Genomic DNA, 26,800 nt, shown 5'->3' with positions numbered 1-26,800 from the left:
ATCAAAAGACAACATTTGGGACATCTAAAATGTTTGCTCTTATCTCAATTCTGTCTGTTGCGTTTTAATAAAACGAAACAAGTTAACATTATTTATTTGAGCACATTCTCCTGAGGCTTACATTTGCTGCATCTTGTATCATACGTAATGCTGAAGAGTAACACTCTTGAAGCCAAAGTGATATCTTCGAGGGTTTGCACACTAGAGAAGAAATGTATTGTAGAATAACCAAGACACACATTTTCACACAGTTTGAGTGTGAATCAGTTCACTTTACTCTAAAGGTTAAAGGAAAGACTACTTCATAAGACGTGAAATAAACCCACTTTCCATTTGCCAGGGGAATACTTGTGGAGTGTTTCAGCTGTGTGTTCAGGAAGCTCAGTCCCAACACACTTAGCTTTCTGTGGGGATGTACTTGTTAAAGCCATTCTGCCATTGGTTTAATGTTAAGCTGGAGAAGTGAGTGTGTATGGTCTCCAGGAAATGTTGGTCAGTGTAGTTTAACTTTATTACTCAAAACATCCTTATATCTTTTCACGGAATGGTTTCCTGGCAGTAATGCTTGGGGCATGACCTTCATTCCCCACATTAAGTGCTCAGATGCTTATAGGATGCTCCTCCTCGGGGTCTCTATTTCCCTCGTTTCCATTAGTGCTTAACCGCTTGCACAACAACCTTAGTTGTGGGCTTGGATGAATGGATAGAGGAGCAGGTCCCTTGAAAAATGACGATATAGTGACAAGTAATCGAAATGGCTTTCTACATCTACTGCATATATATATATATATATATATATATAGGCACAACATCTCCAAAAATAGTCAGCAATCAAATATTTAAAAATCAGGCTTACTGACGGGATATGTTTGCGCACACTCCGAGTATCCACTTCATTTTATCCGGTACACTTACTGATTTATGCAAACAGCTCACGCCTGTAGACAATGAGTTACTTATAAATAAAACACAAATATAAAGAATGCAGACAGGGCTGAGAGCTTCGGTGATGGTCCGACTGAACGTTGGATTAGATTGGATGTGGCTTTGAATGAAGGATAAGGTTTTTGACAGTGTGGTTGGATTTAAAAAAAATAAGATAAATCAGCAGCTATTTGATGATAGAGGTGAAACTTTCATACATATTATTGTTCTGGTCTGATATTTAATGCTATTAATACATGGTAAAGCTTCAAAGACAATTACTTTATTTTTCCATTATTGTTTGGTTTGAAGGTGACTATATCAGCAGCACTACAGCTAAGTATGGTGATTATTATGTATTTTAAAATGCTACAACTCGAACAAATATCTATAAAACATTTCAATTATATTTAGATTTCTGTTCATTTATGTGTAGTTTTGTTATAGCTTCTTTTCAATAGTTGTCCAAACCGTCTCGATAATGCATGTATGTTGAAAGAAAACTCTGATGTACTGTATGTGTGTACAATTATTTATTGTTTTATATGTTTTAGTTTTTCTTCTTTGCTTGTTGTCATTGTGTATGTCTTGAAATGTTTTATTAGTAGCTGTTGGGATGTAACTTGTAGGGGAGGTGGGATGGTTAACCACACCTGCTCTCATAGGCCAGTAGCATAAAAATAGATGTGATCTATTTTAATTATGAAGATCCAACAGAAATCCTAATATTGTCCTTTTCAATACGTTCATGGTTTTCAATCACTATGCCAGAGGAACATATTACTCTTTTGATATGAATCTTTTCATAACAGAAGACGAAATGTTGTACAAAAGTGAATGAAAGGTCTTGATGACATGTTGTAGTAGAAGGAATCCACAGTGACTGAGTGGTGTGTGTGTGTGTGTGTGTGTGTGTGTGTGTGTGTGTGTGTGTGTGTGTGTGTGTGTGTGTGTGTGTGTGTGTGTGTGTGTGTGTGTGTGTGTGTGGTGTGTGTGTGTGTGTGTGTGTGTGTGTGTGTGTGTGTGTGTGTGTGTGTGTGTGTGTGTGTGTGCGTGTGTGGGGGGGGGGGGGGGGGGACCCAGGTTGCTGGCCTTCGTGCATGGCTGTCTGCCTCCATCATGCTCATGGGAACAGCAGTTGCTCCACGGCTTGTGTCATGTCTTTATTCTCCACCAGGGGCCAATGTACGTAGAGCAACAGAATGCTTTCTAAACAGTGTTTACCCCTCACAAAGACTGTCTTTGTACTTTCGCCTGTGTGTACATGAGAGAGAGAGAGAGAGAGAGAGAGAGAGAGAGAGAGGAGAGAGAGAGAGAGAGAGAGAGAGAGAGAGAGAGAGAGAGAGGGGGGGGGGGGGGGGGAGTGTGAGAAGGACTGAAGGTGAGCAAATGAGCGAGCAAGAGAAAGTTCCTGTGTATGTGAGCGCTCAACATTCCTCCGAGGTATTTTTAGCATTGTTTTTCAACATCTTCAGCAGAGTCTGTTTTCTAGTTGAGCGTGGTACGGGTCTCTCATGCATTTCACAATCATATCCCCTGCTTTCAAGACATAGACACACCCACACCCACACACACAAACACAAATAATACTTTCTCACAAACACATGAAAGCATCTCGTTGCTTTCTGCTTTAGTGGCCAACATTAACAGAGAACTGATTGTCCAAGCAATAAATCATTTTCACTTCATAATCAAGCACTGCTCCTAAATACAAACACACACTCAGCGGGGTGTGAGATTAGAGTAGGACCCTGGCCTGCACGCCTTGTAGCCATTTGCTAATGATGTCGTGATGCTGCTACCTCTCATTTCTTTTAATATAGCACTCACACTTTCTAATGCGTGACCAATAGGCAAACAATCTGGCGTGCAATGATTGGTGGAAAAGCCAAGATTTGCACTAGGACTGTTAAGTGGTTTGTTTTTATCGGGTTTAAATGACTTCTCATCTTTTAGCAATTCAACACTGTGAAAACATCATCACTATGCAAGCGGGTATGTGAGGCTACAACATGCTACACTGAACAATAACCTAAAAATAAATACACATATTCTTTGGCCTCAAATAAGTCAGTTTTAAAGGAGACACTTTGCCCATTTTCAGGTTCGTATTTTGGGGTGCTCCGATTGGTTTAAAGAAAGCATGGCGCTCCTTTGCAAGGGTAGTTCTTGAGGGTCGGAAAAGAGATAGGGAGCAATATATTCTAATAAGATGTACCTGACATACAGTAGGAAAATATGAATGGCTTGTTGTTTTCTGACAGGCACTGACTGGGTTGTCTTTTTATTTTGGGTTCTTTGGCAGTCCAAATACCAAAATGTCTGCACACAAGCACTACAACAAATAAATGATAATGTCCCCTACAAATGATTGGAAGTAGGATCAGTAACACGTAAAAAGTGCAATTTTAACATGTAACTAGGTTGCAGTGTACATTAGGTCATAGCCACATCCTTAGTAGCCAATGATGGATAAAGCAACACCTGAAATAAACACCAGATTTGAAATGTCTCACTTGTCTCCACATAGCATCTTTTCAAATGCAGCTTGACTAAAAGTGCAGAAATTTAAATGTATTCAAACTTTTCTACTTTTCCTCATCCCTTCTTAGATCCCAGTGATGACGGGGGCCTTCATGGACTCCTCGCCCAATGACGACTACAGCGGCGAGCATTCACTCTTCAACTCCTCGGCCAGCGTGCATGCCGCAGCCTCCGCCGCCTCGGTACACGGCCAGCAGGACGAGTCGCAGTCCATGTCCAGCGATGCCATCTGGCTGTGGATTGCCATCATCGCCACCATCGGAAACATTGTGGTGGTTGGCGTTGTCTATGCCTTCACTTTCTGATGAACATATGCTAAGAAAGACAAACACGCACACAAACACATCCTGCTTTCTCCAGATCTCTGGACCACCTGAGCGGAGCCTCTCTTCATGTCTCTCTCTCTCTCTTTCTCTTTTTCTCTCTGCTCCTGCACTTGGTTTTTGGATCAGTTTAAGCCCCTGAGGGTGAGGAAATTGTGACACTAGACAATGACATATACACTACTATATTTCTTTTTCAGAGAGAAAGATGGGACTTGGCTGCAATCGTCGCAACCAAGCAATTTTGGATGCTACAACTTGAGAAGAAGCTTTTGTGTTCAACAGCTCTTCAGTTAAAAACAAGAAACATCAACCTGTGCTCTCAACAAAAAATCAAAGCAATGTGGGTTTTTTCTTTGCCTAAGTTTGTTTCCATGTTTCTCCTCAGACAGCACCCTCATTTAAAATGCAGAGATGAGAATGGAGATATGGGGCTTAAGATGCAGGTTGATCCAGGCCATCTTAAACATCCTCCAGATAGTTGCTTTGCAATTCAGGCCAGTGCTGTTAAATTATGCGGCTGAGCAGAGATACTGAATGTTGAAACATTTAAAAGTGCTTGGATTATTTTCATTCAGACAGCCCAGGACATAAGAGCTCCTATAAGGACTAATTTGTAGATGGTGTGGACAATACTCATCAGTGTATATAGTATCTAAACACTTTTACTGACAGGAAACAAAGAAAAACACACATTTAAAATCCCATCATCATCTCTAAATGGCTAACTCTATATATACAATGAATCATTACTTTATGATAATGGGCGTATTGTCAAATACTTACAGGATTAATCACTAGGGAATATTAGGACATCTAATTGTATTGTCATGGTCTGTTCAGTCATGTTTAGATATTATCTACAGATGATAATGAAATACAATTTAAAGCACAAATTGAATCGCAAGATGATGTAGCCTACTAAACTTATTGCACCTTATTATTTTTGTGTAGTTGTTTTTACAGTAAAGTACAGCTTATAAAGGTATTTCTTATCTATCAGAAGTAATACTGTCAACAGGGCAGATGTGAATAATTGGTAAATGTATTTATTCAGAATCAATTTAACACTGAACAGATCTGTAGTGAACTCTGTGATTTATATATGCTAACGTGAGTAGGGAAAGGATGTGTCAATTGGAAATCAAATGTTGTCACGAATTAAGCTACACCTATAAATTTGTCCAGTGAATCAAATGTCTCTATGGCAACTAATACACCAACAACTTTACTCTGAGACTATCAAGTATTAACCTGCAGGCACAGATGCAATTTATTCTGCTTATTCTGAGAATGTGTGCTTAGTTTTCACTGTTTTATTTCAATTTTTTAAGAAAGTAAGCTACATTAGGAGAACTGATCAAAAAAGTTAAAGTTAATTTTGTTTTTCCAAATGTGAATTTAAAGTCAGTTAGTAGTTTTCTTTTTGACAAAGAGAGAGAAATAGAAAGAGAGCACTCTCTATTTTTCAGTAAACTTATATTACTTCTGGGATTTATGGAATAACATCAATATGCTTTATATGAAACAATACAAACTTATCCTGTGAACACCATAATGTTCAAATGTTCATACACTGCGATTACATATAGCTTACTCTGTATCAACTGTACCAATGTAAGGAGACATTCAGACACACTCTGTTATTATGAGTATACTTCTACAATGTTCAGAGAAGGACTTTTCAAGCCTGTTATTTTTAATAAATGGTTGATGTAGAAATGTATTTAGACATGTTGTAAACCACGTACACAATGCTCCTTTTGTAAAGATATATGCTATTATTAAAGTTTCTCTAATAATGCCCTTTATTTTTACTCTGTCAACAAAAGATGCATTCCCCTTGACCTTAACGGCCCGTCTACACTACAGCGTCGAAAGCTCCAAGCTGCTCCAAGCTGCCCATTCACTTTCAATGGGGTGACGTCACGTAGCCGCGCTTTTTCGCCGAACTGAATTGTGGGTAGCAGAGCGAGGCGTCCCAGGCCATAGATATATATAAACACTAGATGGCTCACACGCGCTGCTGGCCAATGGAGACCGACGTTGCCACTTGGCCGCCATCTTGCTACAGGCAGTGCTCTCATTCATAACATTATGGTTTACTATTTAAATAACCATAGCTTGCTCAATTTTCAACCGATTTTCAAACGGTTTGGTTTTTTATAAACATCAAAGATGTAGTTATGATACTGCATACTTATAATCATGGACTTTCATATGAAAATAACATTAATCAGATAAAGCAATAGCTATACACACACACAAGGTATTTATATTAAATATTTGCCGGTGTATATATTTCCATTTATTTTATTATATTGTCAATATTTAAAATAAATTATAAATAAATTATAAAATTAAAATACATTTATATTTTATATATAAAAATCGGTCTCATGTTACCACTCTGTAAACCAAGAGTTGTTAATTGAGCAATGCCTTAGCTTGAAGAACAGGGACACAACTAATGACAATAGCATATGTTGGTATATTATTTAGATATTCACACCTTTATCAGAAGAACCAAACCAACATAAAATGTGCTCACAGACAGGCCAGTTCTGTCTAATTTATCACAATTATTTTTGACATGAGATCTTCATATCATCCTAGTTTTGTATTTAGTTTCTAGATTTGTAAACAAATCCAGAACCTTTGAAATATATTGAAAAAAGACCAAGAATAATATAAACTGTACCATATGTCCTTCTGTAGTCCATTTGTGGTTTGTCTTGACTCACCCCGGCTGATATATCACAAAATCCACTGTTTAAATTGTTCCCTATATTGCCCCTATGCCCCTGTAAGGTGTCCTTGGGTGTTATGAAAGGCGGCCCCCCAACATAAATGTATTATTATTATTAAGAAGAACAACTTGGTGTGGTGTGGAGGGGATGTAGGGAGCAGGAGCAGGTGGGGAGAGATGGGGCTTCAAGGTTCAAGGTTATTTGTTTTAAATGTGTCTTGCACACAATAAAATAAAATACAGTATACCACAAAACCAATAAGACACACAGTGACACATGGCACACTAACAATCAATCATCGTCCAGCCTCAGCTTTGGTATTCTTTCACAACCATGTTATGGGTTTATTAGACTGAGCAAACATAAACATATGTGGTGATCCCACGGGTTCTTGTTTGCAGACAGCGGCGATTGGAGCATCCGTAGGCTGCACAAAAGTCCGGCATAGTCAGGTACTTCTGTAAACACAAAGCCAGCAAATTCCTGTATCATAATGCAAGATGTTTTTAACAAGCCAAACCACATGGAAGAAATCATGTGTAACTTAAGTTATGTTGAAAAGAAAGAGCAGTTCTGCCTCTCCCACTGGTGTAAAGTTGCTGGGTGAACTTTGTAATACTAGGTCTCACTGACAGCCTCTTGTTATTAGCCAGCTAATAAATACAACCACATACACAAAGAAAAGCTGCAATTTCAACATGTCCAAGCATCCTGTATCATAGCCATGCTAATAATGTTTATAATAAACCAAACCGTTTGTAAATCAGTCAAGATTTCAGTAAGTTAAGAGTATTTTTGTGCAGATCACTCACCTTACAACAGCTACCATAACGCGAATCAGAGTAACTGTTGACTGTAGCAAGATGGGGGCCAGTCAGCTACGCTGGAAAATCTCCCATGAGCCATCTAGTGTTTATATATATCTATGGTGGGGGCCACATCATTGATGTACTGGCCACCAGGGGGCCGCAGATTCACTTGGAACACACACGCACACAAATTCCATGTGTTGTATGTAATTATTAACAAATATACTAAGTCTGACATCTTCATTGACATTTTACAATCAAAGGGAACATCCCCAAAAAATGGGAACATCTAATAAGCCACTAAACAAATATCAGTTCACAGAAATGTTATTTCATTTTTACAAGTGGCATGTTTGTATTGAACAGGTTATTAAACAGTGGAATAAAACTATTTTAAACTATTGGAAAGCACGGAAAATGTGTGTGTATTGAGATGAACCATTAGATGACATACACATCAAGTCATGAACACTAACCCTGACATTAGTTGTCTAACTTGAACCTAAACCACTTGTAGCCTGTCTCTGCATTCCCCTTATTCCACAATAAGGGGAATGTCCACACAGACACCTGTCAGACTGCTGTTCCTCAGCACCACTCCCCCTCCCTCCTGCTGAAATTATGAATGAAAAGCGTAGTAATCATAGATAACACGGCAGGGTCCGTTACAGTTCGTTTTCATCTGATTTCAAATAAACAAAGTCTTGGTTTTAAGAATATTAAACTTATTTCGCCAAATTCAGATGATAAAAACAACTTTGAAGCTTGTAAACGCATAATTACAAGAGCCAATTTAACGTCACAGCAGGCATAACTACAGCCGGTGTTTCTTGTGAGGGTTTCCCCAGGAAACAAACACAATACACACAAATGCGTCACAGATTATTTCGCGGTATTTGAAATCATCTACGCAGCTCGCGACGTAACTAGGAGTCTAGTGGACGGTATCAGTACTACAAGTAAAAAAAAAAAAAATAATAATTAAAAGTAATTAAAATATTAATTACGTTGTTTATAAATTAATCTGAGGGCCGCAAAAAGAGGAGGTGGGGGCCGCCATTTGCCCATCCCTGCCGTAGCGAATCACCCGGTTTTGTATGACCAGACCCTCTTCACCTACCGGGATACAAACCGGAGGAACCAGGCATGGAGGGAGGTGGCAGAGACAGTGGGGGAAACTGGTAGGTTTTCGCCTGTTTGGGGAGTTTATATATATATTGCTCCCATACAATCCCCGGGGGTTTTTGCTTTGTATGTTGGGGGCGGGAGATTCATGTGATTGGTTGTTGGCCGTGTTGCTTGAATAGACAGGCGAAGTCACGCCCATCTACTTCCGGCCCATGGGACCCCGGAAGCGAAAAATTAACATTGAATTCAATGGAGAGAGAAAACGTATCTTTTGATCCCGTTTGAATTGTGCCACGAACTACACATATGATGTTTGTCAATCTTAAACAATAAGTTCCATGTCAAAAAAGTCACATTTTGTCGTAAAACTGTTGAAATATAAGACTATGAAAAATACGCGACTACAAAGACTACAAATCCCAAATCCCATTCTGGCTCGCGTAAGTGATGTCACAGGCGATAATGCTCCAAGTGGTTGCGACTCGTAATTAAAGCGAAGAAGAAGATCTCATAACTGATTTATTCCCTCCAATAAATAAGAGATTGCTAAAAATAAATTCACTTTTACAAGATGCCTGTGTGCTTTGTACCAGGTTGTAATCACATAAGTGATCATACTTATAGATCATAGCTCGTTATATCGCTTCCCGTCTGATGAAAGGACCAGGAGTCGTTGGACAAAACATATCAGGTAATACACATGTTGTGCATGGAACACAGTCAAGCTAGCTACATAGCTAGTAGCGAGCACGTTAGTTAGCATCACATTACTTAGCCTTGTCATTTGTATTAGCCTTAACATGAAGTGAACCCAAATGTTAAACAGTAAGAGTAGTCATGATGTTAAGTATTTTGTGAAACATTTGAAGAGGAGCCTATCACCCCCTCCACCAGGTGCTAAGGGGGCGGGAGGTAGGCTAACGGCAGATTAGCATCTGCGATCTTTTCTACTTAATGCTATCTGCTCAAATGGTTAACATTGAACATTAAAAGATCAGGCAGTTCAGGGAGAGTCGAAGGAAGGAAGGCAGGCAGGCAGCTTTGCATGACATGTATTTATTTATAGAAGGACCATGCATACAAAAACATTAATCTCAGCAAAGAGAAGAGATGCAATATGCCAGATTATAGCTAATAGCTAATTTCCATCTGTGGTCCATTCTTCTGGACGTGTTTCATTGTGATGATAGTGAGTCAATCTGTTTGTTGGAAAGACAGTAGTTGAGTGATTACTGATAGAACATTATTAAAAGAGATAATTATTCAAAGTGTTGTTACTGACCTTTTTCTCTTTTATTTTCTTTACCTCACCTGTAACTGCTGAGACCCTGAGGAACATGCACACTGGACTGACCTGCTCTGGCAACCTGATTTCCACTGTACGTAATAGTATTTGGTTATGGTATATTATTTATATACATCAAAGGCACAATGCACCCCCCAGAGACACACATGTATTGAGTGTGATATTTTGCATAGGTCAAGTGAAATCATCTTTACATACTAGAAAACTGTAGGAGCGGCAACTTCTTTTGAAATTGAATTTTTAATATCCGATAATGAAGTTGATCTGTTTTCTTTATTCTTCTCTCTTCCCAGCTCCATCCATCACCGTGCTCTGTTCCTGCAGGTCCTGCTTGCTAATCAATGCTTTATTTTTTTACACAATTACAAATATAGTCAATGTATTGTATGACATGAAGTTGTGCTTCTTTGGAGTCAATAATAAATTCATTCTGCCTTCAACTGCACAATGATTGTGGACTGCACCGACATCCATGTAGCTGCCCCCCAGTAAGATGAACCAAGCAAAGAGGGTCAACATCATGCCTAAGGACATCCCGCTGCATCCGCGAGAGAGGGCTGAGACTGACCTGAGACCAGCACACCCAAATACAACGGCTCTTTTAAGAACCACCTACAGTTTCAAAGAGTTGCAATCCTACGTTATTATAATGATTAAACTGGTTCATGTGTCACTTAGTTTACTGAACCGTGATGAATGAAAGAAATTAGTGAGGTAGTGGTTTAAATAAGTTACAAAGACATTAATATATGAGTAACAGGTCAGTGTAAACACAAGCTTCTGTCAATTATGGATCATTCAAACTATGTATATAAAAATATGTAATAAAGTTCTAAAACAAGTATTAGGTATATTCCTTGATAGCTTTTGGAGAAGGTTGTTTTTAAGTTTACTAAAATCTATCGTTTCAACTGTTTCACTTTATAAAAAGGAACAGGTGAGTAGAGCATTATTTAGTTTCTTATTCTGTCAGTAAATTATCCAAATGAAATGTTTATCATTATTTTATTCAACCCTAAACAAATTGATTGTACCTTTTTAATAATGACCTTACATGGTTAAGTTAAATTAACTTCAGAAAATCAAATCTGTTCTGAGAAAAAACTAATAAATGTTTAAAGATAGGAACTTGCCATCCCACTGAAAAACAGTCCGTAGAGATTTAAAGGCGTAGTTGTAGTTCAGTCCAACGTTTCATTTGGATTCATTTCTCCAACAGTCAACTATTTTCATAAAGAATATATATATTTTTCAAAGTCAACTTTATTGTCAATCTTACTCAGTTTGTGTTTATAGACAGAGATCAAAAATACTTTTAAATCAAATAAAATTATACAATTTACAGATATGTAAACAAATATATATATATATATATATATATCCTATATAATGATGGTGGACACTTCACCTCCAGCAGGGCAGATGGCTGCACAAGTCCATCGGGGGATGCTCCCAAAACACCGACTCACTCACAAAGAGACCAGACTCGAACACTGTCTCCTGATAGGCCTGCACAAAAGCCTTCACCCCTTCGGCCTCGTTTACAACCCCCCAGTTGACAGCCATGACTCCGTCCAAGTTGTACCCCCCGAGCACCCTCTTCATGAGGGACGCGCATGGAGTGGATGAAAGTCCCGACCGCAGCACAGAACCAAACTTGCTGGCTGTCAACCTGCCACGCCTGTGTAACTGCCACTTTGTCCGCTGTCCTCCGGTGGCTGTCTGGATGGCAGCTTGCTGGTCTCTGCTCAGTCGCATTGAGGCAAGAATTGCCTCAAGCCCCCGACCCCCTTCACCAGCTCCGGCACGGTGACAATGGCCTGATGTTGAGGCCGCGGCTCTGGCTCAGGTGACAAAAGCCATGCCATGCCACACTGTGCGCCCCTCAGTGCAGACCTGAACCAGTCTACATCCTGAGTGGCGATGTCTCTGGCCAGTGGGTTGTATGTCTCCTCTCACTGTTGGTAAAGTTGAGACACCGGCTGGACTACTTTGGAAGTGCCAGGCTTCCTCCACTGGCACTCAACATCTGTGGAGCTGATCTGCCACATGGCACATATTGCCAATGCTGCAGCGTGGCTGCATTTGTACATCCCCCGTGCACAATCACAGACAGCGCTCTGCATCGCGCCATCGTCTCCCATGCAGATCTGTACAAATAAAGAAAGTACCATGTTTGTTAGCATGCTATAATAGATTGAATGAGCAATAATACAAGGATGGTCCGGATCTGGGGGTGGGAGGGGTTATTTTTCCATAGTTTTGTCTGATTGATGTTATTGTTTGTTTTTTCTGTATTTTTTGTAATGTGTGTTGTACTGGTTGTGATTGTACATTGTATTTTTCTAAATGTGTATGAATACATTTTTGAAAAACATTTGATCAACAATAAAAAAGGATTTGGTCAGGATCTAGACTCAGTGTGTAGTTTATTAATTAATCAATGCTCTCTTCATTAGGAAAACACATACCAGTGTACCCGAGGGAGTCACGCACAGCTGTGCCTGGATAACCAAACAAATTGACAAGATAACCAAAACCCTTGAATCTACACACAGCAAATAAACTCAAATGACACAACGAGATGTAAAAGGAGATCACACATACAGTATAGTCGATATAAAACTGGCCGTTTCAATCTGAAGAGCAACTAAAACAAAACACGGGAGTTTACCTTGTTCTTGTGAACACTAATGTTATCCACAGCACACACAGACCACGAAGTTCTAAAGGAGAGCACTAGTTACTGAAACAAAACACGTTAGTGTACCTTGTTAGCTAATGTTAGCTAGCTGACATTAACGTTACACATTGCACTCATATTACTCACCAACATCTTGTAAAGCCGGTCCCGCTGCTCTTACAGAACCGAATAACTCCCCTTTCGTGTATGTACAGCTCTCAACGTGTCCAGACTTGTAGTCACCTCGTTTTATACTTTTATTCTCAATCTGAAAGAAACAGGTGAAATTTGCTAACGTGACGGCCATCTTTGTGATGGTGACGCGTATTGTGCGAGACCAAGAGACCTGTAGTTCACTCAGCGGTTTCACACAAAAAAATGTGTAACTTCACAGTTTTACGACACATTTTAATTTTTTTGACTTGCAAAATATTCTTTTTAATTGACAAACATCATATGTGTCATTCGTGGCACAATTCAAACGGGATCAAAAGATAACCTTTCTCTCTCCATTGACTTCAATGTATAATTTTACGCTTCCGGGGTCCCATGGAGGCTCCCGGAAAGGGAGGGACTTCGCCTCTCTATAAAATCCCCAAACTCCAGACACGCCCAGCTCCAAGCTATTTTTGGAGCTGTAGTGTGGACGCTCCGTAAGTGTCAAGTGAAGAATGATTCACTGGAAACATTGGATAAATACAAACCTGTGGCTTTGTGCACATGCTTGATCGTGCGAGAAGGTGTTTTAGGTCCATCTTTTCTCCGCTTGAATCTGCTGGCATTGTTCCCGGTGAAGCTAACACACTGACAGACATCAGCAGTCGATGCTGAGTCATCAGGTTATATTGATGCTTAGCGAAGATGGTGCCATCTGTCATTTTGACGCAGGCACATATTTTTTGGAAACCACTGCCCTGCTGCACCCCTCCATCTCTCTTCATACTCTTATTTCTGAACCAACAGACTCTGTGGGACACTTACAAACAAATCATACAATATTAAAAGAAAGGTTATGTGCAAAAATAAATGCTACAGGGGTTTTCTAAATGCAGTTAATATCCTACCGTTTGAAATCCTTATAGCTAAAATGACTTTACTTGATGAAGTGAGCTAACCATCTTACTGCAACAACAAAACAGAAAAAGAGTCTGCCATGTCCGTGGCTTTATGAGTCTTTACTTGCATGCTAACATTTGGTAAGTAGTAAACACAAAGTATAGGTTGATGATGGGATTGCCATTCTTTCAGGTGTGTGGTCATTTATTCATTATTATTCATTCGTGATCAAATTTGACTTAATGGATAAAGGCTATGGGAACAACAGAGTTGTGCAACACAGTTTCTAAGAATTCAGGATGTACATGTTGAGATGTTTCACAGAATTAACCCAGATTCCACCGGGTCCGTCTGCGGCGCGTTACGGCCGCGTACGGCTGCGCCGCTGCGTCCGCAAGGATCGCGGCCACGGGCTAAACTATGAGATGTGATGTGTGCCAAAGAACGAACTCACTGAGCAACCAATCGTGTCGATCGTCGCCTACCATGCCGTGAACTATGCCGCGAGAGAAGTAACGTGACACTCTCGTCGCCACCCCTCTCGTCTGAGAAGCTACGTGACGTCTGCGTCTGAAGTTACTTTACTTTGGTAGTTATCACCAAATAACCCAGTAATGTTACAGCTACTTAGTTGCTGTTCAAGCTAGACTCTATTTCAATGTAGTGTTGGTATTCAAATAATGTTACACCTCTTGTATGCCCTGAACGCAAAAACAACCACAGACAAGAATATATATTTTTAATTATCAAAATGATAACAAAGGCTGAAAAAACAGGAGAAGCCTGTCTTCCCTTGGTCTCAGGAGAAAACGCCACTGTATATCACCAAGTTTTCATATAGTTTTGTGTGTAAAATAGATCGCTGCAATGAACACGACTTTATGTATTTGTTTATGGTTTATTTCATAGTGAGGGATGCAGTATACATAGAAGTTCAGAGAAGAAGCAACCCCTATATGACTATTGTTTATTTTTATTTCATTTCATTTTGGCACCATGGCAGAGGCAAATATAGAGTTAATGTGCGGAGATTATAATGTCCTGTTTACTAAAATATGTATTGTTTTATGATGTTTAGTTGAGAAAATCACTGAGCTACATTTTGCTGCACTCAAGCATACATCTGAAGACAAGAGTTGTGTCCCCCTTTGGCCACAAAGGGGAGTATATATATTTATATTTTGTATAGATGTTGCAACTATACAGAGCTTTGGCAATACTATATGTAACTGAGGTCATGCTAATAAAGCTATTGAATTGAATTGAGTATACCTTTAAGTGAGCTGTCAGGAAGAAACAAAGGTTCGCCAACACATTACTCTACTGCTGAGAAACAGGGGCGCCGCCAGGGATTTTGGGCCCCATGAAAATATATCACATTGGGCCCCACCACCAGGCACAGGTCATGCCAACCAAGCACAATTGCTGTAACCACACCTCCAGAACCCAACCCACTCATTTATGCTTTAAATAACTCTACCTGTACAGGCTTGCATCTATCTTGTAGTCCAATACTAACTGCACAATATTTACTGACACTGAGCGGTGAAAATATAACACTGTGCAGACTGCAACATTCTGCTGCAGTAGAATTCACTATTTGATATAACACTAACATTCCTGACAATATATCTCAATAGTAATCTTTTATGGTGTACATGCCTTTTTTAATAACATTTTTGAATGGAACATATTTATTTATTTAAAATAAAGTGAACATTAACACCAATATTATAATTTATAAAATGCTATAACAAAAAAAATAACATAAGCAGCAGATTTTTTAATTAAATATACATACTGTGAGAGAAACTTCTTTTCAGCAATGTTGATGGAAGAAATGGAGGCTGGAGTCCGCTTTATATCAAAACACTGAGTTTAATTGAGAGTCACGGCCGTGAGTGAGTCCAAGGCATTTCCACAACGTGCATTGAGAAATCCCGAGTCAACACTGAGGAATACACAGAAAACCCAGGCAATTCTACCAGAGGATCCAGGAGGAGCCTCTGTTTGCGCCCTTTCTAATCATAATTAAATAAAGGATCTTCAGAGACAAAGAAAGTCTGTTTAAAAGTCATCTGCCTAGTTGGCCACACTTCCTCCAACAGGAAGGCAGGACCTTTGACCTGTGCCCTGCTCTAAGTTGCAGGCAGACACATGTGAAACACTAAAATGCTCCCCTATACACAGACAACAGGAGAATATTCTCTAACACATACCAACTACAAAATAAGCGGGCATTAAATTGTAAACGGACAACAAAACGGAAATGGAAATGAAATGGCCGGATGGTGGTGCTAAATCAGAGCCTATCACCTGTTCTCAGTCTTTTTCTCATCATGCATCTTCTGTGGATCCAATATCGTTACCATAGCCTTGCCCTTTAACAGTTATTACGAGCCCTTGCTCAGCCTTACTCACCAAGAGCCCAGCGCCTAGCCTTCTTACAGGCAAAGTCACTGATCAAGTCCTTGAAGTCCAGCTTTCTAGCCAACTGGCTTTCAATTGACAGCATGGCAAGACTGAAAAGCCTTATGGGGGGTCAGGGCTGCGGAGCCTAAAGATGGATCTGTTGGTCCTGGCACCAGGGGGAGGGACAACTGATTTAGTATGAATAGCTGCTAAAAATGTACCTGCATTTATTAAATGTCAGCTAAAAGAGGAGTGAAATGAAAAACCTCTGAATTTTCTGTGAAGATATTAACAGTACTTAATGTCAGCAAAACATTACAATTATTGTTTACAATGGATTAAAGTGCCAGTGAAGTGCATGTTTTTGCGCCAAAATGAAATGGCAGTTTCATTCCTTACATATCATTGTGCCTGTTCATGGCTAAAATAATTTTAATTATTGATTAATTAATTATGAAAAATTAAAAAATATTTTTTAATAATAACGGCCGTCTGAGCCTACCGGAAGTTGCAGACGATAGCGGCGGTCACGTCACAAGATGGGCCCAGTTGTGATTGTAAACATGGCGGAGACTTTGGAAAGTGATACAAGTGTGAGAGAAATTATTGATTTTGACAGTTTTTCTCGATTTAATTCCATTTCCTGCCTTTCTACAAATATATTAGGGACTATAGTGTTAACAAATCCAAGAAAAATGTGTAATGTACATAATGAGTGTGCACACTTATCTAGTATCCTATCCATGTGAACCTGTTTTATTTGTGATGACCTCACACCCTCACCCGGGAAGATGTTTTTCTTTAAATTGAAGTTAAAGGCATCAATCTGGTGCACTTTGAGGGCAACATTAAGAGATTTATGGATACAGCTCTCAACACTCATATCAAACATATATTTCAATAATCAAAAAACATTGGAAGGATTTCTTAACCTATTTTATACAACTAACATAGATGGAAATATTTGTTTACATAGATGACCAAACCAACTGAGATAACTTAGGCTAAAGTTTACAATCTAATCACTCAGAGTCCTTTACCTCCCTGAGCTGACATTATCTCTCTCAGTCCAACAGGAGAGGACTCTCCCTCTTGAAACAGCTAATCTCCGTTAGCTCCGAGCTAGCACTAGATGCTAACAACAACCCTGTAACTCTCTCAGTCTCTCTTTCTCTCTCTCTCGAATCGACCAGTGGCCTTTATTTGTCATGAACAATCAACGAATCTACGAAACAATGACACCAGCCAGACTCACCTTCATCTTTTGGGAACAGAAACATCGCCACTTCGGCAGACTTGACATTACTACAGCCAGCGGCAATGCATCGCTTCCCGTGTGTTTTTCCTCCCTTTTTCTTCACTGTCGCCTCCATTGTCAGGTTTTCTCGATTGGCAATCACTTCCAGTCGACTCCGACACACTTTCCAGTAAAATACTCGCTCAAAAACTTTGATAAATTCGACTTTGAAACAGAGAAACAATACACTGTGATGAATGTAAACACTTCGGAGGCGACCATCTTGTGACGTCACGCAGTAGCTCGCAAGCCACGCCCACGAAGGCGGAGGTCAACTGCGGATTTCACGGCAGCAAATTCAAAACTCATCAAATTAGTTGCTATTCCAACATCTTTTGATATGGGTTTCAATGGACAATTTTGGTCATTACTATATGTATTAGCATAACAGATCATGCACAGGCGCACACTTCACGGGGTCTTTAAGTTTAGCTAACAGACTAATTTCCACCACTCATAGACCACACCCACCTTTTCTTTTGAAAAACTGGGTGACATACTGTCGCCCTTTAGTCCCTCTCTCTTGTCTTTCTCTCCTTTCTTTTCTTCCATGAAAGCCTGACTTTGTTAGTCGTTGAGACATCGTACACACGTAAGTACCAAGTACTAGCATCCCTCCTCACATGCTCTCACTCTCTGCTGCTAGAAAGTGCGGTGCCGCACAACGTTTGGAGGCAGGACCAAACCATTACATGTAAATAGATGGGGGTGTTCGATGCTTTGGATAATTAACTTTTGAAAGAAAATAAGTTAAATGAATTGTACATTTAGTGAGTACATCATCAATATGACATTATATTAATGTTAATTATTGATGATTGATGAAAGGTTACTTACATTTTTTTTCTTAATGTTCTAAAAATATTTGGGGCCCCTGTCAGTCACGGGCCCTTAGAATCGTCCTAACTTTTCACCCCCTTACGGCGCCCCTGTCCGTATTGGAAATGCAGCTATTACACGCAGGAGACTGTTGCACAACATGACAATTTTGTTAGAAGTCTACACTGAAACTTCCTTTAGAGCCGGAAACATAATGGACTTAATCAAAATCGCGGGATCCGTGAATCCAGGACAATGATCGAGAGAGACCAGTAGCCTACGAGTTAGTCAGCGGAACTTCACAGACTCAGATTCGCAAATCCTGACTCACTGTGCAAAACACAGCAGACTCGTGCGGACTCAGAGCCGTAACCGTATAGCAGCAGATCCAGAGATCCAGCAGACTCGTCGTCATGCACGAGTCAACAGCAGACTGAGATTCGCAAAATCGCAAAATGACCCGTTTTTTTTGTGATCAACATTTTTTATTAAAGCAAAATACACTGTGTAGCGGAGGTTAATATAACGTCACTTTAATATGCTGGTGAAATGCAACAAGTTTTCGGTTTCACCGGTAGGATTTCTACGCTCTTGGTGATGCTGACTCATATGACTCAAATGACTTGTATGATCCGGATCTCTTCAATGACTGACTCAGAAGACCCTGGCCCTTTCTCATTTCATCAAATCCCCCTCCTCGACTCCTCGGTCCTCCGGTAGTGACCCGGAAATGAATTTTAGCGCGCCATGTTGAAGGACATCTCATTTCTCTAAATGCACTTCGAGGACCGAGGACCGAGCGTCGAGGAGGCTCTCTGGAGGAGCTATAACCGAGGATACACTGATGGGCCCTCCATGGTCCTCCACGGCTCCTTCATGGATGCATTTCCGGCAACAGAGATGTTTCAAAGAGTCGTGACGCACGGCCGGACTTATCTCAGCCAATGACAGCTCTGCATGCATCCCCTGGATATTATTTTATTAACTGCTTTCATCGCGACGCGATGTTTACAGAGAGAACAGCTGTGAGGTCGTGCAGAAAGCAGAGCAGTGTGTATAATATATATATCACTCAGTATAACAGGCCTACATTACTCTCTGTATTTGCTGTAGTTTAGTAGATATCTACAAACAAAGAGTCGATATTTTTCTAAAACCATTTAGTGCTTCACAATAAAATACACAACGGCTGTAGCCTGTTTTAGGAACTGTATGTGCGTGTGTGTGCGTGGTGTAGGTGTGTGTGGTACAGTGTGTGCATAGATGCAGCGGACAGACAGGTCTCAGTTGGTTTGGTGTCCTCTGCTTACTTTTAATACTTGTAAATACAACTTTTGGCCCGTAATTTATTTTCCTCATTGTAGCGACCAGAGAGAGGGGGGGGGGGGGGGGATATATCCAGTCTCTGATAGTGTTACGTTATTATGCAACACACTCTCACTCCCTAAGCGTCCAATAGCGACGTTTGGTCAGTGTCCGTGGCGTCCAATTGTGACGATCCTAGGCTCCTTCAGCGTCATAAAGGGACGCAAATAGCTTTCAACTGATTGCAATGTATTCCCATCTGCGTCGGGATTTGACGCTCATGGAAGCACGGCATTCGTTTATGTCGGCTGCCCTTAAAGGTAATGTGAGCGTCCATTCCCAGGAGTAAAGGATGGCAGAAGACACTACACTACCCAGAATCCCCAGCTATCGTTTGGACTACACCATGTGCTCTTGACAAACCCCGTGATAGTCCTCAAGCTCTGTGATTGGAGAGTGTGCTCCGAGGGTTAAGCCGATTCTCGAACAGCACTTGAAATGGGATGGAACCACGGCAGACTGTCCAAAACTGGATTTGAACGGGTCCACCGCGTCCCCCCTCCCCCACCCCGTCCCCAGAACTACACATGCTGGCTATTCTGTTTCGCAACATGTTCTCTCTGGCACGTCTCTACTGGGAGTTGTAGTTTTAAAAGACGTTTTCGTATTTCCCATAATAAGAAGTTGCCAGTATTAAACTGTGTACATCCCTGGAGGTTTAGGGGACAGGAAACACTCACATTTAAAACATATAATTAATAAATGGGTGAAAATTGCTTGTGCCCAATATGGGCAGTATTAATATACCCACATGTCAGCTAAGGTCAGAAGAGCTTTATTTAACAGCTGGTCTTATGTGTGTGACCCCTGTGATAACATTACATTACATTAATTGATAAGCCTGAAACATGCACTTGTCAAGGTTCAGAGGCACATTTTGCAAATATGGCAGTAGCCATCGATCAGCTTAAGATAAGATATACTTTATTCATCCCAAGTTGGAACATTTGCGTTACATCAGCATGTGTAACAGTTAAATATGCAGTTGTGTTTATTTGAAAATCATTTAGTATAATCACATAAATTCTGTGTTTTATATTCAACAATTCTGTGTTCTTTATTTATTGATTGTTCAATACCTGACAAGGCCGGAGATGAAATATCTACATACATCTTATAAGAGTAATACATTATGTATAATATCAGTTAAAATAAGTGCTTCAACATAGTTAACATTGCTGGAGGTATGCACACATATTGATAGATGTCTTGTAATGCACTATTGAGGAACCTGCAACCCAAGTTTTTCATTCAGTGCAGAACTACACCACAGTTGTGTTGGCCTATATGATGTCAATAAACCTTAGAAAATCATGAAATCTTGAACGGGATGTGCAAACTAGTCATTACATACAGTCTTTAATTAACAATTAGTAGAGAATAACGAGTAATGAATATACTTTATAGGGATCGTATTAATATCTAATAATAAAAATATTGAAATTCAATAACATGCTTTAACCACCAGGTGTCCCTTGATATCAGCTGTGCACCTTTATGGTGTAAATACAGCCTATCTACCAATTGGATCAAATATAAAAGTGAGCCGAATTAGTGTTGAGACTGCAAGGAGACGTATTGTGTGAAAAGAAATGTAAGATGTTGTTTAATGGCTGATATATTTATGATCCACGTCACGTTTTCAGTTCCTCATGTTTGTCTTCTCATCAGGGCTCTATAAATACAGAACTACGGCAGATATGTAATAGTAATGCAGCCGAACCGTGTATTACAATGCCGTTATGTGATGACTTTCAAAGAGAAAAGCAAGCACACTCGGAATAAGGTATTATTATTATTTTGGTCTGTTTCCGGTATTTATTAATGACGATGTGCTCTGAGATGTGAGACTGGAATTGCACAGGGGGGAAATAACGTAGGCTATCTTTAGATGCGGATTTTGTTAAACTAATATGTTTAGGCTGTGGACCAACACTATACATTGACGGGGAAGGGGGTAGCAATAAAGATAACACCATTAAACAGTTACACAACATAACAGAAATAATATCGATAGCAGCGTCCCTAGCAACCACCTTGGTAACAATGAAAACGTCGCGATTTCCTGAAGTAATCTTCGTAATAACTAGCAAACTAAAGATCATGTACATCCACTGCACACATAATCTGAAATAACAACTCATATTTCTCGCATCAAATGACATCAAAACGCATTTTAATGGCCAAACTAATTTTAAACTAGGCATTTTCCACGAGAATAAAACGAATTTCGGCCATGTTTTCTTTTTCTGCAGGGAGAAATTTGAAGATCATGTGACATAGACGCCAGCCATCGGAATGAATGGTGAAAAAAACGGGGTTTGTCAAACAGAGCACATGGTGTAGGCCAAACGATAGCTGGGGATTCTGGGTAGTGTAGTGTCTTCTGCCATCCTTTACTCAGAAAACATATTTGTTTCTCCGAATCGAAGGGGAAAAATACAAAAGCATTGCACACAATTTAAACCAATCAATGTTGTGTAATTAACAAGGATAATCTGGTGTTTTTTAGTCGATGAGTAGTGCAGATATCACTGTAAAATCAATCGACAGTAAGGGGAGTACTTACTTCCGGGTGTAAAATTCTCCGTTATCCAATGGGAATGGATGCTCACATTGCCTTTAAGGGCAGCCGGCATAAACGAATGGCGTGCTTCCATGAGCGTCAAATCCCGACGCAGATGGGAATACATTGCAATCAGTTGAAAGCTATTTGCGTCCCTTTATGACGCTGAAGGAGACTAGGAGCGTCAAAATTGGACGCCACGGACACTGACCAAACGTCGCTATTGGACGCTTAGGGAGTGAGAGTGTGTTGTATTATGAGAGTGCTCTGTTTGATTCTGAAATTGTATATATTTATATACATACATATATATATATGTGTGTGTGTGTGTGTGTGTGTGTGTGTGTGTGTGTGTGTGTGTGTGTGTGTGTGTGTGTGTGTGTGTGTGTGTGTGTGTGTGTGTGTGTGTGTGTGTGTGTGTGTGTGTGTCCGCATCTGTAGCCTGTTATTGTCTCATTACACCGCACTGTGAATGAATCAAAGTAAATATATTGTCGTCATGAACAGATCTGTCCATCAGACAGATGATCAGACAGAGGGCTGCTGCGCCTCCTGTCATCATTAATGGACGTCTCTTTAAAATGACCGCTCAGAGGAGAGGAGTTCTCATTTCTCTAACCGCCTGCTGCTTCCCCTCCTCTCTCCTCGGTTCCCCTCCTCGGCTCCTCCGCTCGCATCTCCTGTGGGCGGGACTAAGTATCGAGGATCGGAGTCGAGGAGGGGAGTTCGAGAAATGAGAAAGGGCCCCTGAGTCCGTAAAAGGATCCGGATTTGCCATCTCTACTAAACTAACCTGTTGCTGCTCCGTCCACACTCACAACAACGTCACACAGACATAAATAAAGCAGCGACTGTATTCGCCATGACATAGACAGTCTGTGGTTTGTACATGTTTAACTTTTGTCCAGTTTCTGAACAGATATGATGAGCTGTGAGCTCTGAGTGTGTGCTAACGGCTGATGTGTTGGGACCATAGACTGTATATATAAAGGTTGGGACATATTTCGCTGTCGGGTGTTGACCAATCACGAAGCGTCATTTCTTGACTGGCAGCAAAAACAACCAATCACAGCAGTGCTTCTCTGGCTGGCTCTGTCCAATCACAAACAAGAAGTGTTCTCCCTAAAGGAATACCCTTTCCGTCCAATGTGAAATGCTGTTGCGTTTTCTGAAATACTGCGTCGTTTTCTGAAATACTGCGGCGTTTTCTGAAATGCTGTAGCGTATTGTGAAATGCTGTGGTGTTTTCTGAAATGCTGTAGTGTTTTGTGAAATGCTGTGGTGTCTTGCACTTCAGGGCCACCGTACTACATATATACACACACACACAAACAAACTAATTTTGAAGATCCTATCCCTCCGTAGTATTTCAAGTCGGAGGAGAAATGCCAGCGTTCTCCTCCGGTTTACAGGCACTGTGTCAATTATATATATAGAATAATGATGAATGCATTTTTTTACCACTAAAATACAGCAACACATCTTTTATTCATGTCGTTTATAACTGGAATATTACAAGTATTATTAACTTTGTCTGTACAAAGTAGCCTGTCCAGGAAATATGCTCAAAGCAACAAAAACTGCGAGCCAGCAGGCAAGTCAGCGATTGCAAATGTCACCCCAGGGAGAAGTCATGTCAAAAACATTTAGAAAGCTCATTCCCTTAAACTGTACTGCTTAACCTTTTACATCACCTTACAGACTGAATCAGCCCTTTCAACACTGAAAAAAAGGCAGCTTAGTTTTATAAGTGGATCAGCCCCAAATTTTCATCTTCCATTTTGATCCTCCCCGCAGACGAGATATAGCTGCAGGAAGCAACTCGACACGATCATCAAACAACGTTTACATTGTTTTTGCTTTACTTGTTTCTTTCCTCATAATTCGATCATGGGACTCAATTGGGAGAAGAATATAAAAGTCACCAGGGCCTTGCCACAGTCCCCAACTCCTTCAGTAATGGGGAAAAGAAAGATGAAATATAACGATTGACCTTGCCTTGGCTAATCTATGCTAATGCATGGTAATTATTAGACTTCATTTATAAGGTCTGCACGAGATGAAGCCAGGTTTGCCTGTGAATAATAGATAGTGTCATTCATTTAAAGCCAGGAAGAGATTCATTGATCCGAAAAGTATGAAGAGATGAGGGGTAGGGAACAGGAGAATGTAAGGAAATGTTGTCTCTCCTCCTCTGTTGCCCTCGAGTCTCGCGGATCTAACACTTCAGCCCAAGTCCTGTCCAGCTGAGAGTGACAGCTTGGTGATGAGGTGCAGGGTATTCTAATGCTAAGCCGCTTAGACACATCTTGTCAAACTGTTACTACAAAGACACATGAGAATGTACAGTATGGTTCTATACTTATCCTGTTCAATGACAAAGGCTTCACATTAACATATACAGTATATAATGTGTCACATAAATATGCCCATAATAGCACTTTGCTGTTTGTGACAAAGCGCTGCAACAGTAAATTGAGAGGGAGGAGAAGATGTGTGTTATAGCGTGCAAGCTCACAGTCTGTGGGTGTGTGAGGGAGTGAGTAATACTGGAGTTTCTCAGTATCAGGTATCAGGACACAAACGTCTCCATTAATAAGACCGCATCATGCAGGAAAATATAAAAATACACAATATTATTTTTACTTTTTCTACTTTTTTTGTACAACCAACTTTTTGAGACAATTCATAACTCAACTATCAATTGAACCTAATCATCATTAATTCAGAACACCAGACCTTAGAGCAGCTCTTTGACTAAATGGTTGGTTACATTTGAATAGATTTATTGATTAGTAATCATAGACACAATTGTAAAACACAGTTATGTCTTCAGGACATATCAACCAATAAACATTCAAAAAATATACTTATATGTGCTTTAACTATAGAGTGGTGTGTACCATGATTAAATGTCTGAACAGTGTTTATAAATGCTAAATGATGGGTTAGGTTAAAGTCAATTGTTGTTTTGAGAAGGTGTTACTCATAGTCTCAATTTCTGACCAAGCAAGGGAAGTTTTTCCTCCTGAATTTGGGAATGCTACAAACTTTATTCAACGTTCTTATATATCGTTTCAGCATGGGCACCTGACAGTTACTTACAGTGCAGTTTCAAAAGTTTAAAAACTGGACCAAACTCTGGAAAGTTGGCGCAGTATCCCCAGTATGGGATTGGTTGAGCAACAGGGACCTGAGGTCAAAGGTTGAATGGCTGTCCAAGGCTAGTGAGCTCATTGCAGCAGACCACAACAGAGGGAGGATAATGGAGATTAGTTTGCTTCAAGTTAATTAATTTAGTTTTCTGACTCATGGGATTGGGTAATCGGAATCACTAATGGGCTTTTGCTCACTGTGTTTCTTGTTTGAGATTACTTTCCAAGAATAGGAAAGATCAACAGCATCCCACCTCTCTACGATACAACCTCTGATCAAAAGAGGCACTGGTTTGGCACAAGGTATCAGAGCGTAACATGAATTATGCTGTGTATGCATCATGTGTATCGACTCCGACGTTGCAATGATAGATGTTTTTGATGGTAACTGCTTGAGCGCACAAGCAGGATGGAGTTTCATTCCCTGATCCGATCCAATGAAGACTTGAGGTACTGACAGCTGTCATCACACTAAAAAAGATAGTTAGAGACATTGCCAGCTGGCATTGTGTGCCTCGTGGTAACATACGAGAGGGAGAGCGGATGGTGATACAATTATTTTAGGTGGGCTGCTACCATGGCAACAGCAGGCTATAATGGATTTGTACAGCACCTTTGGCTTGTGGCAGCCATTCCTGGTCCTTAATTCAGCTTGTGTGTTTCTTGGGTTTTTCTTCTTTCAACCTGTTATTTGTCACACACAAAGACACCCTCTAATGTTGCTGGTTATTACAGATGCTTGTCAATACAGTTTCCTTCCTTTTGATGAGGGGCTCACCTTCAGCTCTGATATGCAGAACGATTGAACAAGATAATAAATCCTGTGAGTTGTTAACCGATGATGTGCATCCTCAATATGAATTAATTTGTTAAAGGAATGGTATGCTCACGACACTCATTTTTTAAAAATTATCATCCGATAAAACAGACCAGTCTCTGCCAGTCTCTCTCTCTCTTTTTTTTTTTTTAATCCGATGACATTATCAGTGATTTTAAACTGATTATATACCGAAATAACATCAACACTGTGGGCGCCGCCATTTCCCGGACGTGACGTAATCCATGCGTTTGGTTTTCGAAGACACGTTGATCTCCATGTTATTTACTGTAGTTTCTCTCTTCAAATATGCCTCACTGTTTCACGAAATATTGCCATAATTCGGATAGGAACAATCCACGGAATGTTCGGTTCCATCTGTTGCCAAAAGGTAAGCATAAGAAGTACATTCGGAGGCAGTGGCTAGCGAAATGTGGCCGGCCCGAACCGAGAGATTTACAGGCTCATGTATGCAGCGAACATTTCACATTTCCGGACGACTACTCTGAGAGTATGATCAAACATAACATGGGATTTAAAGAACAACCATTACTCAATGAAGATGCAGTACCATCGGTCTTTCTGGTGTCATCACCGACCAGGACACCAGTTCGGCCAGTTGAGAAATCGCCCTCTGCAAGTGTGAAGCGACGGAGGAGCAGAAGTAGTGCTCGGAGTAAGAATAAGGTATGTTATAGCGCATTTCCATTGCAGCGGCTAGCCCCGTTTTAACGTCCAGGCCAGGACAGTTTTCGGTGGCCTTTCCATATAGCGTAGTACCGGCTAGTGTGTATTTCCCCCCAGTTTTTCCGGCCCCATAAAATCGTGATTCTATGGCCAGGGACA

The 26,800-nt window shown here is 40.3% G+C and overlaps 1 protein-coding gene across 2 annotated transcripts in view; it reads left to right on the top strand.

The window, feature by feature from the left end:
• Nucleotides 1–5,822, top strand: part of LOC117467852 (uncharacterized protein C14orf132) — a 37,103-nt gene extending 31,281 nt beyond the window's left edge. Inside the window, exons 1-2 of one of the 2 annotated variants that reach the window (XM_071207224.1) lie at nt 1,046–1,127; nt 3,537–5,822. In XM_071207224.1, the coding sequence (XP_071063325.1) occupies nt 1,119–1,127; nt 3,537–3,773 (246 nt within the window). In that variant the 5' untranslated portion in view covers nt 1,046–1,118 and the 3' untranslated portion in view covers nt 3,774–5,822. Of the gene's footprint in view, nt 1–1,045; nt 1,128–3,536 lie in introns of those variants that run through there. The other variant, XM_034111739.2, reaches the window with a different exon arrangement.
• Nucleotides 5,823–26,800: the final 20,978 nt, after the last annotated feature.

This window comes from Pseudochaenichthys georgianus, chromosome 22 (assembly GCF_902827115.2).
Source record: "Pseudochaenichthys georgianus chromosome 22, fPseGeo1.2, whole genome shotgun sequence".
Classification (NCBI taxonomy): domain Eukaryota; kingdom Metazoa; phylum Chordata; class Actinopteri; order Perciformes; family Channichthyidae; genus Pseudochaenichthys; species Pseudochaenichthys georgianus.
This window is presented reverse-complemented; position numbering and strand designations above follow the sequence as displayed.